This window comes from Sturnira hondurensis, unplaced genomic scaffold (genome assembly GCF_014824575.4).
Source record: "Sturnira hondurensis isolate 20B ecotype Veracruz unplaced genomic scaffold, ASM1482457v3 Scaffold0000396, whole genome shotgun sequence".
In the NCBI taxonomy this organism is placed as follows: Eukaryota; Metazoa; Chordata; class Mammalia; order Chiroptera; family Phyllostomidae; genus Sturnira; species Sturnira hondurensis.
The window spans coordinates 1,392,860-1,406,232 of record NW_028073027.1 but is presented as its reverse complement, the minus strand read 5'-3'; the positions used below and the strand labels follow the sequence as shown (position 1 = coordinate 1,406,232).

General features: G+C 40.6%; 1 protein-coding gene across 4 annotated transcripts in view; it reads right to left on the bottom strand.

Annotated features, from left to right (window-relative positions):
• LPP (LIM domain containing preferred translocation partner in lipoma) overlaps positions 1-13,373 on the bottom strand; it is a 631,519-nt gene that overhangs the window by 355,382 nt on the left and 262,764 nt on the right. For 3 of the 4 annotated variants that reach the window (XM_037037971.1, XM_037037916.1, XM_037038015.1), the window contains one exon: positions 7,227-7,339. The exons of the other annotated variant lie outside the window; for it this stretch is intronic. In XM_037037971.1, the coding sequence (XP_036893866.1) occupies positions 7,227-7,339 (113 nt within the window). The remainder of the gene's footprint in view (positions 1-7,226; positions 7,340-13,373) is intronic. 4 annotated transcript variants of the gene reach the window in all.

The window sequence follows — 13,373 nt, the reverse complement described above, 5'->3', positions numbered from 1 at the left end:
AAAGAATCACAAAGAAATATCTCAATGACCCTTGGCCATTAACTACGAACATGTATTGTTGACGACTTTGGCTACTTTTTGAAAATTTGAAGTCATCTGCCTTCTCTCATTTCTAAGGGGACTGATACTAAGCCAAGAGGTTTAAAAATCCCCAACATGCATTTTGGTTTTATTTTGGTCCATTTAAAAGTAAATTCCTGCTTCCCTGACATTTGCTATGAGATCTAAATAAGTTGCCTTAGCTCTGTGAGCCTTAACTTTTTTATTTGTTAAATCATATTTGTGCTTTTCTTATTTGTGAAAGTCAAATATAATATAAAATATTTTTCAATTTAGCAATCACTATAAAATTATTAAGAGGTAATATTTTATTACCAAGGCATTGTATTTTGAGGCTGTAGGAGATCTAAAAGATGATTTAATTCAATCATTTATTTTGTAGAGAAAGTTAGTGGGAGTATTTCTTTAGCAAAAAGACTTAAAGACCCCAAGTGTTTAAGAGCAAGGAGCGGGATCACTGGTGTACTATGGGAAGACGTGGAGCAAACCAAATGACAGCAATGTCTGCACCAGAACTCAGCAAAGAGACGAGTTACTTCAGAATAACCCAACAATAATAACATCAACAGTAAATCCTTACTAAGCCTAGGAAAATGTCAGGGACATACACTAATCTTATGTGTATTATCTCTTTGAAACCTTCACCAACTCAGAAAGAACCAACTGCAGTTTCATTTAACTTTGAGCAAAGGCAATTTTCTGAAATATATAATATTATGAATTGTTCCCTATTGACAAATTTAAGTGCTAAAGCAAAGCTAACCTTATTGGTTTTCTCTACATACAGGAAAACTGACCACAACCAGTTTTCCCATGAGACTCTTATTGTCCAGGGAGATTAACCAATGGTTCACTGTAGACAGCAGGGCTGTGTCCTAGATTAGGTAGCAGCGTCAATGGTGATTGAGGTAATAAGGGTGAGTGTGTGTGTGTGCGCACTCCACTACCAAACCCAGAGAAAAGGTTTTCCTCTCTAATTTTTTTTTAAATAAGGAAGAGAAACTATGGCATTCCATGAAAAACTTTCAAGTTGCTCAATGAAACATTGGAATAGTCCCCGTCAGCTCTAGCCTGCTACTTTCAAAGAAGTTTTTACGAGTCTAGACACCAAAAATACCTCTCTCTTCTCAACTGAGTACCCAATCAGACAATGATTCAGATTGAAAGAAAAACAGGAAAGCTTTGACATTTGCTTCTAGAAAGTCACATTGACCAGACCAGCTACACATCTAAGAGCCCACCAGCCCAGCTAAACACACTCTGACAACCCACAAAAGGGAGCCATAAAAGGAGGAGATGATGGCAAACAAGCTACTGCTGCTACTGCTGTTGCCAGTGTCACAAACAACCCCACAAGCAACTAGGGCTCGTTAACCTAATGCCCAAGGGAACCAGGCGAAGGGCCAGGAAGAAACAAGCATCTCAGTCACTCCTTTGGTATGTTTCCATGTGCTGAGATATTCTTATATTCTCACTGAACAGAAAGAAAGGCAAGCATTTCAGAGTGGAATCAAGCTTCCACTGATCACTTTGGTTTTGCTCTAAAGAATCACACACTACCTCTGTTCTTAGCCTTTAGAGCCTGGACATGGTTCTTTTTCGCCAGCCTCCTCCTTCCTCCCCCCACTACCCGATCCAGAAGGGACGACCTCTGTAACCGTGTGTGTCTACACCATATAAGCAAGTCCCAGTGCCTCTTTTCATGAGTTCATGAATGAACATGGCCACAGCTGTGGGCCTGAGTTTTCTATGCCTAAAAGTAAAATTTGCTCACCCAATACCTACTAGACTAGGATTACATGTCACACGACATTGATTCCAGTGCCACTTCGAATAACGCTTCAATCAATTTTTAAATTATCATTGATAAACAAGATACATTAAATGGCTCAGTGGATGAATGACTATAACCCACCATTCATGCTATCCATATGTGACCTTTAAAATTCTTTTTATAAGAATAGAAATGAGTTGGCCTACAGATTTTGGAGACTGACTTTAAACAAGGCCATAAATGATTTCAGAATTTTCTCTTCTCTCTTTCCCTTTCAACGAACTCCGGGCATTTCCCCAAGTTCAGGGCACAGGGCACAGGGCACATTACACTGTTCTCACTTTCTGCTGAGAAGAGTCACCTCTTTCAGTAGCTTTATCGATCAACTCCTGGGGGCAGACATGATACCTCACTCCTGGACTGATGGATCCTTTGAATGTGCATCTAAAAGGATAGGAAGAAAATCTGTGCAAGGAAATCATAAAGGGACAAATTCTAGTTGAAAAAATAACACTAACGTTTGGAGTAAAGAGCAATGGACAAAACAGCAAGTTTTCTGAGGTGGGGAGATTAGAATCAGAGTAGCAAACATGGCCATCCTGACCAAACGAAGAGAAGAGGAGACATGAATACTGAAAGTGTAAAACCACTGGATAGTAGGGAAGTAAAAGCAAGCCACGGGGCTGAGTCACAATGAGAGAGGTAAAATTAAAAGTTGTCAACTGGAGGTCATGGGAAAAAAACTCAAGCATAGATATCAAAAGAGGAAGTTAAATTCAGAGCACCTGAACTCAGAGCCATCAGGTATCAGCAAGTAAGTCCCTAAGGAGCTCCAGGAAGTCAACCAGACAATCAGAGCTGTCCGCATGGGGTTTCCCACAGGCACGACCTGTTTTGTCTTATGGTGCATTAAAAGCACCACTTGGCAGCCAACACAGACCTGGGGATGTCCTCCTTATAGTTACAGTAGTGACAGAGACCTGCCATAAACTGTCCGTGGTTCCGGAATAAAGGGCGAATTCCACAGCAGCTGTGTCACACGTCCCTGGTGCTCCTCTCCCTCTGCCTTCTCATGACCACTCTGCTGCTGACAAAGCCTCTCACCCATCTGAAAACTAAGCTCCTACCCAGTCACCAAGTGCAGTTCAAATGAAACTGTTTCTAAAAATCTTTGCTGCATATCTCTAGTCAGTTTTTATTTCACTGACCCTCCACCACAACATAGGACTTAGAGTGTGCTTCTGATTGAAGCATGATAACTAGGCATCATTTACCACAAAACACCTTAATTTAGGAAAAAAATACACACACATACCCATATGTTTAGGACTATCAGAAGCACTCCCCCCAAAATTTGGGAGGAAAATGGGGGGTACGTCTTATAGTCTGAATGTAGCTTACCCGGCTCACTGGTGGGGGGTAGCCTATGTTATTTATATTATTAAATATTTTACTGCATTTTGGCTTCCTATTTTCCTCCTCTAAAACGTAGGTGTATCTTATGGTCCAGTGCATCTCATAGTCCTAAAAATACTATATACTTCGATGAAGCTTCCAAGCTTGATTCAGAGCTGGTAGCTGATCCACCTCGTGCTTCAACATTGCCTTACCTATAGTAGTCATCCAAAAATATTTTACAAAATTGAAAAAAGAATTGGAAGTTCAAACAACAGAAGGGGGACTTAAGTTATGACCTCTTATTTCCTTGCAAATCTGAAAGTTTATAATGCACTCTCTCCCTTTGAACCTTTGCTAAACAGTGCTAAATACCTGCCTGCTTCTTCTAAAATAGAAAGAAATTACCAACTGTGGAATCAGCTCAGAAAACTAACAGTCCCAAGACTGAGACTCGGCACTAGATCCACAATGCCAAGTTCTAAGACTATAATCCCCAGCATGCAGGCCCAAGTGAGAGAAGATACTCAGTTTACAGCAAATGTAGGAAGAACAAGCAAATGAAGGAAGTGGGTGCTGAATGGCCACTCCAAACCTCACAGGTACTGAGGTCACACTGATCCTGATAGAAGAGAAAATATCTCATTTGTTTTTTCCAAGAGTCATCTTTTCCTATAAAAATGACAATTCTCAAAATAAGAACCCCTGACACTAAATTATTTATTTGCTTTTTGCAACGGTAAAGTCTCCAGCAAACATTAAAAGTTCAGCGAGTCAAGCAAAACTCCAGCACCACCTGTGGTTCCAAACAAGAGCACGAAACCCCTTCTCCACCTGAACCCCAGAGCCTTAAAACCATGTGCCCAAGCCGTCTGGTACAGCGAGATAAAGGGTAAATCCAGGCATCAAGAATTCTCAGATTTATTAAGAGTTCAGTCAGAAACTACACAATCTACCCTTCTTGGGTCTCGGTTTCCCCATGTGTAAAGAGAGACAGTGAAGTCATTTAGCAAGTGCTCAAGAAGGCCTCAAGCAAATGCTTGGCGCAGGATCGGACTATATTATCTCTTAGGTCCCTTCTAGCACTGGAAATCTTATTATTCTTATAGTCACACTTAGTAGACATTCTTTTGGCTTGAACCTGAAAATTTGGCTGGAAACATAAACAGACTTCTACATAAAAACACACATTCACCAGCTATAATTTGGACTTGGCAACAGGAGGCCTCACCATGGCTGAGAGGAAAAATTATAAAAATTTCTCCAGTGAGCATATTACCTTGAGATACATTATAGCTCCCATCCAAAAGGTGGTGCGGATACAGCCAGAGCAGGGCCAAGTCATTATATCACACGGCGCCACCCCCACGCCAGGGAGGGGCCTGCCCATTCTCTTCCGAACTCGCCTACAGCCTTCCGCACAATCAGGAATGCCAGGCCTCTCCCTCCCAGATTCGTCCTTTTCCACTTGGCAAACTCTATTTTATTTTTTATCCTTCTTCCTTCTGTTTTGCAGAGAACATAAGCCAACATGGCAACAGGCTTTTTGTTTATTTCCTTCTTTTTCAAAAACAAAGTTGTGGTTTCAGAACAGTTACCGAGACAGGGCCTGTACAGAACAAGACTTTTTGTAATTTTAGAAAAGCCGCACGTCTGAATTTCCCTTAATGAAACACTTTGGCAAAGTCTTATCATTATTCTTGCTGATGTTATTTTTTATCCAGTAATAATTATAACATCAAAAAATCTACACAGCCATTATAGTTTAACAGTTTTAAATCCATCTGTATTTCATTTAATTATTAGATGTTGGTACAGTTACTTTATTTTTAATTATGAAGAAACTGAGACTTATTCTGACTGGCTCAAAATAATAAAACTAGAATAAGCTGCTGAACTATTCAAACACAAGTCTGTTGTCACAAAGTCAAAGAAACTTTTTAGAAATAAAGATTTTAAACACAACAAAATAGTTTCCATAATGATCCAAGAGAGAAGATTAACTAGGTGAAGCTTTTAATTGAGTAAACAAAATACGCAAAGAACCAACACCATGAAAGAGCAAAAGTATACAAAAGGCAAACTTGAAAGGCTTTCTTTTTCTTTTAATAAAAAATGACTAAAAATAAGAAAAATTGATCATAATTGTTTTTTATCAACAAGGGATCTCTCTGGTGAATAAAATAAATATAAACTTTGTAAGACCCCTGCCCATCACTGGCATCTGATCTGGTTTGCTGGCCTACAGCAAGCCAAAATGAAGGGAGTTCGTGACATCTGTGAGAAGACAGAAAATGTGGAAGTGCCTTTATACGATCTAGCCTCCAAACTGAATTGGAACTTACTGGTTATAACTGGAACTTAATCATTTCACCTGGTCAATTAAAAAACAAGCTTCGTCTTTTTCCTAAGATCTGTCATATAAAAATATACTCCCAAGAAATGCATGTGACCCTTTCTTCCTTCTCCGGCCCCCAATTTTTGTGTACGGGTCACCTTATCAGGGAGGTCTTCTTGACCATGTGTGCTCAAGGGGCACCCCCATGTGGGCTGCACCCCTTACGCATTCCTCAGCCTGTGGCTCTGATCCCATGCTAATATACCCTTTATGTTGTATACGCTTTATTTACCTCTACTGGTTCTACTAAAATAAAGCGTCAGGACAGCAGAACCCTGTCTGTCCTTTTGCTGCTGAAGCCACAGTGTTCTAAAGGTGCTCACACAGGAGCACAGAATATCTGTTCAATGAATGAATCACTTTTTTCTCTGCCTCCCCAAAACCCAAAATGTAGGTGAAAGAAAGACAGACAATGAACTGAACTATTTAAGGGGTTATTTCCTAACGCTTTTCCTCTTTAAAACTTATTATACCTGGCTGGTGTAGCTCAGTGGATTGAGCGCAGGCCTGTGAACCAATTGAGCCTGCAGTCCGATTCCCAGTCAGGACACATGCCTGGGTTGCAGGCCAGTCCCCAGCAGGGGATATAAGAGAGGCAACCATACATTGATGTTTCTGTCCCTCCCTCTTTCCCTTCCCCTCTAAAGATAAATAAATAAAATCTTTAAAAAAACTTATTAAGGGTAAACTTAAACATACAAAGGGAAACCAAATGATAGAATAAACTTTCAGCCCCCAATACGTAGCAACTCATAACTAATCTTTTTTCACCTGTATTCTCACTAATGCCCCGCTCTTACTCTTTTGAAACAAATACCAAACATCATTTCCCTTCTCAAATATTTCTAGTATTTTTCTAAAAGATAAGAACTGCATTTTTTCTTCCTGCTATCTAGAGTAACATAATGACCTATAAAAAATAACAATCATGGATTTTGTTATTCAGGTTTCCTGTCTGACATGAATAGCATTTGGCTGCCTGCGTGGTGGCAGGTGGTCACCAGAGGCCCTCCACGGCCACAGGCTGAGGACCATTTCTCATGGTGCTTCTGACTCCAGCCCAGTGCTTTGCCATCACCCCTCTCTGGAGCACAACAGTTGTATATAATCAACACAGACTGTAATGTGCATCCCTAACCTCACGCAGGAGAGAAACTCTGAAAGGTGTTTGCTGCTGTTTTGGCTAGAAAGATGCTGCTGACCAATTAGGACCCACTGTGACCAACCAGAGACTTAAAATATCAACCGTACTCATGTAGAATGCCATGTCTGTGGATAGAGAAAAAAATAAGAAAAGTATGGCTGTGTGCTCCAGGATAACGAGAACATGTGAACTTCTCAAATGGCATGCCTAAAAAAATGGCTTTCAGTTTTGAAACAAAACTAGCAGGGGAAAGGATTCTGCGGCTTTGGAGTACAAGCTGGCAGAACTCTGAAAAGCTTTGAGTTGGGCATTTTGCCTTAAGGTGACTTAGCATTCTGTGAGTTGCAAAGCTCTCTGTAGGCTCTGGATAAATGTTTATCCACCACAGAAAACATCACTGATTTCGTGAGCTTCCTAGCATGGCTTATAAATATGACTTCAACCACAGATCTTACCTGTGCCCTGAAAGCACCTTCATCGAGCGGTGGTGGAGGAGGGAAGTTTCCAGAGCCAGACGGGAGAGTACCGGGATCATCCAGAGGTGGGGGTGGGGGTGGAAGAAAGTCACCTACGCAAAGGACACATACACATCTAGTTACTACGGATGCAAATTTATAAGCACTCTTCAAAACATATAGTGGCTGGCATTCTGCAGCTTTGTAATTGGCAGTGACACATAATTTTTGCCTTGCATGACAATTATTCCCTATCTTTCTTTTCCTCTCTTTACTTAGTAGCCTTAACTTTCCAAAGATTGGGAGCCAGGTTTGATCATTCAAAGTGACATAAAAGCTAGTCTATAGGGGTCAGGTACATTTGGCCAAAACAGGGAAGATGGTTAGGGTGGTGGATTACTGAAGTATGTGAGACTTGGTCCTTATCCTCAGTAAGTTTTCAGTCAAGTAGAGGAGGCAAAAAATGACTACACAGTAAGGATAATATAAGAGGCAATGTATAAAGATGTACAAACGAACCAGAAGCTAAGATGAAGAAAACCTTATGTCCAGGTACAGAAACAAGGAAGGCTTTACTGAGCATTTAAATTGTCCCTGAACATTATGATGTAGAGTAACTGCACTTTAGGTGGAAAGAGAGAAGAATAAAGGCATAGAGATTTTTTTTAAAGAGACTAAGAAATAAAGAGCAAGTGACAAAATAGCATAAATATAGAAATACAAAATAAGCCATAGCTTATAAAATAGACCAGTGACAAAATAAGTCTTTAAGTGTGTCGTAAAACTAGCAAGTAGCTTGAATTCTAGGTGTGCAGTGAGGATCCATCGAGGATTTCTGAGAAAAGACCACTTGGTTGCAATATGATTTCCTAAAGAATGATCTAAAAGTGCATATGGGCCAGATAATGAAAAACTGGAATGAGAAGCATCGATTTGGAAATCTACATGCAATTCAAGCAGAGAGTGATGAGGCTTTAGCACACTAGGAAAGCCCAACACTGAGGACCAACAAGAGGAGCACACTGAAGTTAGAGTTGTTGAAGAACAGGCCTGATCTCTCAGATGTGAGGTATCGACATACATCCAAGAGCTCTATGGGCTCATGACATAGAATCTTTGTAAAAATATTCTACAAGAAATCCTACTAGGAAAAGAAAGACCCCACTTATTTAAAACTTGTCATTTGTCCTTTTCCTGTTAAAAATAATACTTTACATATGTTGGGAAAATTCTCTCCTCTATTTATGGATAAGTAGCTTTTCCTTGCATTTCAGCTGTTCAGCATTTAATGGTAGGGCAGCAGACTCTATCACTCAGTGATCTGCTTTTGGACCATACCAAAACACTGCAACTTAAGTCTTCAGAAAAAGGATGGTCAAAATTGAGCAGCGGAAGGAGAGTGACTTGAACTGGTTGGTCTGCTACCCCTTTTGGATGCTCACATGGGCTCCATGTGCCTTATGAAAAACAGTTCAGAGCCGGGGGAGTAGCTCGCAGCTATAAGTCTGTTTCCCCACCATATTCAGACTACCAAACAGTCTAACATTACCTTCAGAGCACTCTTTTTGGGGCTCTCACAGTGCACCAGGTACTGTGCTAAGATTTTCATACACTGCCTCTTACTCCTACCAAACTGTCTATGCTGATAGTTCTCAAACTTTGGAGTTCATCAGGATCTCTGGAAGCTCTTGTTCAAGCATAGATTGCTGGATCCCACCTCCAGACTTTCTGATTCAGTAGATGCGGTCTAGGGCTCAATAATTTGCACTTCTAATGAATTTTCAGGTGATGCTGATTCTTTTGGTCTTGGGACCACGACAAGAAACCCTGCATTAGGCAAAGTATCACATTATTATTCCTATTTTAGACCCCATAGGATTAGTACGGCTTGATGACTTGTGTCATAAAGAAACATTTCTACTTCTCTTACCCTTCTGAGTGAACTCATCCCAAGGCATACCTTGCCCATATTTCTATTAGGTTTATAAGTCTCAAAAACTTTTATTAACTCCACCCAGTAGTTGCAAACATTGCCTACAAACTAGAGTCACCAAGGAAGATTCTCTAAAGTCACTGATGCCAAAACTCCATCTCACACCAATTCAATTAGGATCTTGGGGATGGGCAAAGGCAGTGAGGAGGAAGAGTCAGAGGCCAGGACTGCTCTTAAACTCAGCTAATTTTAATGTATAGCCAGGACTGAGAAATTCCTTTGGCCTTCATTTGGCTAAACACTGCACTAAAAAAAATTATAATAGCTGTTAAATACAAAGAATTGTCACCAAGTCCCTTTGTGTCTTTTAAAAGTCATAACATATGAGAGGAATGCACACAATGATATCTTAAGTGATTAGCAAAGGATATCAAGGTTGATGGAGCCTTGACTACCAAATTCTAGCTCACAGCCTAATTTTCCGGTTCAAATGTCCTATTCAGACCTATGTCTACTTCATACTACACTTAACAGAAAATTTCTGAGCATCTTCTTCTACTTCAACAGATTCTGTTTTGTTATGAGAACTGTCAGCATCAAATAGAATCAGACCTGAATGAATCTTGGAGGTCATACTATAAAGGCAGAAACAGAGGCCCACAAAAAAAAAAGAAATTATTTGAAAATAACATAAATCTAAACTATCCTAGGAAAAAAATAGGCATATTTTTATTTTATTTTTTAAAAGATTTATATATATTTTAGACAGAGGGGAAGGGTGGGAGACAGTGAAGGAGAGAAATTTCAATGTATGGTTGCTTCTAACGCACCCCCTACTGGGGACCTGGCCTGCAACCCAGACATGTGCCTTGACTGGGAATCGAACCAGCGACTCTTTGATTAGCAGGTTCGAGCTCAATCCCCTGAGCCACACCAGCCAAGGCTGAAATTAAGCATATTTTTAAGGCCCTAATGATAACCTCATAACAATAATCTGCCTTATTTTGATCAGTCACAAAGTTAGACCAAAGTGTTCAGTTCTTCAAGCTCGCTATCACAGGCTTCTTATTGCATTATTCAGAGTGGAGCCTGCACTTTTTTTTTTAAAGATTTTATTTATTTATTTATCTTTAGAGGGGAAGGAGAGAGGGAGAGAAACATCAATGTATGGTTGCCTTTTGTGCGTCCCCTGCTGGGAGTTGGCCTGCAGGGAACTGGACTACAACCCAGGCATGTACCCTGACTGGGAATCGAACCGCGATCCTCTGGTTCGCAGGCCAGCACTCAATCCAGAGCCTGCACTTTAAAATGTGGACAAATGGTAAATGTCTTGAACACAGATATATAAGTAATAAAGAGATCTTGTCAAATAGACAATGGGTCTTTGGGGGAAAGCAAAACTAGGCTAGATAGAATTACAAATGCTTAATAGCTATTTTTAATCAGACTAAGAACTATTATGAGAATTCTGACTGTCGCTCAACAATTTTAATCGGCATGTAAACAAAAGAACATGCCTCTAAGTTACTGTAGGAATAAGTTCAGCTTAAGAGAGAAGACGAACTTTCCCTGTTGAAAGAAGATGGTGAAGTGGAAAGAACAGAGCTTGTGGGTCTGTGTCTGTCCGTGTGTGCACATGTATGTCTGTCTGTGTGGCAAAGAAAGAGGGAATCCTTTCCATTATATATTTTAAACAATCAAAGGACATCTGTCTTACATGCTTAGGTGGTAAGCATGAGAAAAGCAGCGGAGCAGAATCAGCAGCAGTACCTTCCAACTAACCATGCCAAAGCTGTAGAGCTTCCCATTAGTGCATACCCAGTCCTCTCTGTATGCCGAGGAAACCCAACTGGAACTCCCACCCCGTGTGTTACAGGAGCTTTGAACAAACAAGCAGGCAAGGCAAAAAAGAACAACGCATCAGGAGACTGGGGCAAGGAAGTGACACATGAAATCTAAGACAGAAACATTTGCTTTTAGAAGAAGCGAAGTAGTCACAGACAGATGTCTACAAACCTGGCTTCCTCTTTATCTTTCCCCTCACCACCCAAAGCCTACCACATGCAAAACACTTTTATTCATCAATTACCAGGTGAAATGGTTCACTCAAAATTACAAGCTGGTAAAATACAGGGCTGCAAGTGGACCTTCCCTCCGCCCTGGCGAGAAGCGGAAAGGATCTTGATTAATTTCCTCCAAATTATCCCACATCATTCAGCTAATGTTCAAAGATTTTTTTCTTTGTTCCAGAGGTAGCGTCATGAGGCAGTTAAAGGATAAGCTGGGCAAATAAAGTATTATATCCCTGATTCTCAAATGCTACTCTACACCAATTAAACTTCAGAAAATAGTCTGTTATGCATACCCCTAAATTGAAAAGGGAGTGAAGAAAAACCGCTAAGAAGCCAGCCAGCTCTGCATATTTTTTCAAGCTGCCCTCACTAGTCTAGAGGTTAAAAGGCAGTGACACTGAAAAGCAATGTGGCCAGCTGGTGGTAGCTGAACTGTCACCTACTGCAGTACATGGGATGAACATATATGAAAGGCACCTGAGTACAGAGCTTGCTATCCCTTCGTGAAGTACATGCCCCAGATAGAGTGAAAAGCAACAAGACTGTACCAGCAAAGAAGGTGCTAAGGTACTGGTTATGTATGATAGTAGTGGAAGAACACAAGGGAGTAACTAAGCTCAGATCATCAACTAAAGTATGGATTCCTTATATACATATATTTCTTCTGCATCCAAACATCCATGAAAACCTGCACACCTGCCCAAGAATTTAGACAGCAGCCCCTTTGGGCCTCCGTACACAGTTCTGTCACAGCGTCTCTAAACTAGACTGCATTTATGGGCTTATGGGCACAGTCTCCTAGTTAGAACCGAAGATTCTCACAAGTAGAGCCCACTCATACTTTATCTTGATATCCGCACCACCTGGCATGAGGTTGAGGCCATTGCACACTCTCAGAAAATGCAGGATGAATGATGAAATAAAAAGCCATTTAGTCACTCCATTGATATACACTTTTAAATGACCTGCTGCCTTTTCAAACATCAATGCAAAATGACCAAGGGGCTCTGAATAAAGCTCAGAGTCTTATTCAGCAGCTGTGGGGTGAGGATGCGGATGCCGTTGCAGATGCCTGGATGCCGCAGGCAGCAGCACTACTCAAGGGCTCTTCCGCTAGCAGCTGCTGGCTCTTCGGCCTTCAGCTGGGGAACATTTTTTAATGTTTAAGGAAAATCTAAACATTAAGGTATGTATAAGTGAAGCCACTTAGGGGCTTCTGAAATTAAAGGCTGACAGGGACCAGAGGGGAGAGGGGAAGGAATTTGAGGGGGAAAAGGGGAAGGATTTGCAGGAACGAGTATAAAGGACACATGGACAACAACTAAGGGGGGTGGAAATGGGAGGGAGGTGGGGAGCACTGGGGGGTGGGCTGGGATGGGAGTAAAAGACAGGAAACTGTACTTGAACAACAATTAAAATAAATCAATTAAAAAATAATTATGAGTGCATAAGACACTGGGCTGAAACATATATGCAGGTAAAAAATTGAATTATGGTGAGCAAATAATAAGCTTCGGGTAAAGACAGTCATTCACTTCCATTAATAATAACTAACAAGAAAGGAAGTATGTTCTAAAAAAAGAGCACAAAATTTCAAGCCCAAAACCTAAAATACAAACCCCACTTCAACCCTTCACTTTGAAAAAGGCAACACTACCATTTCGGGTTCAATTTTCCTCGCCTATTAAATGAGGGTAAAAATCGTCACTCTGTTCACTCTGTGGATCAAAGTAGTTAAAACAGTGACTTTGTACCTTTTTAGGCCAAAAACCAAAGTAAAAAAATTAAGCTTTTATGCCATGATGCACTACTTCTATCTGGACATATAGAGGTGCATGTGAATCTGAAACAAGGATATCGTGAAACCGCATTTACTACATATAATGTAACACAATGAAAATGTCTGTTCCATTTACTTATTTAAAAAGTATTGGTTGTGACCCACGAAGTGATAATGACCCATAAACGGGTCCCATGCCACAGTTTGGACATCACTAAGTCCAGTTGTGTCTAAGTGACTTCCACAGTGTCTACATAGTAAGCACTTAGCACTACTCACTAATACGATGCTAGCAGCCCCACTTGTGATAACTGCATTTGACTTCCTCAAACAAATGTCTACATAGAAAAATCAAGCGCAAA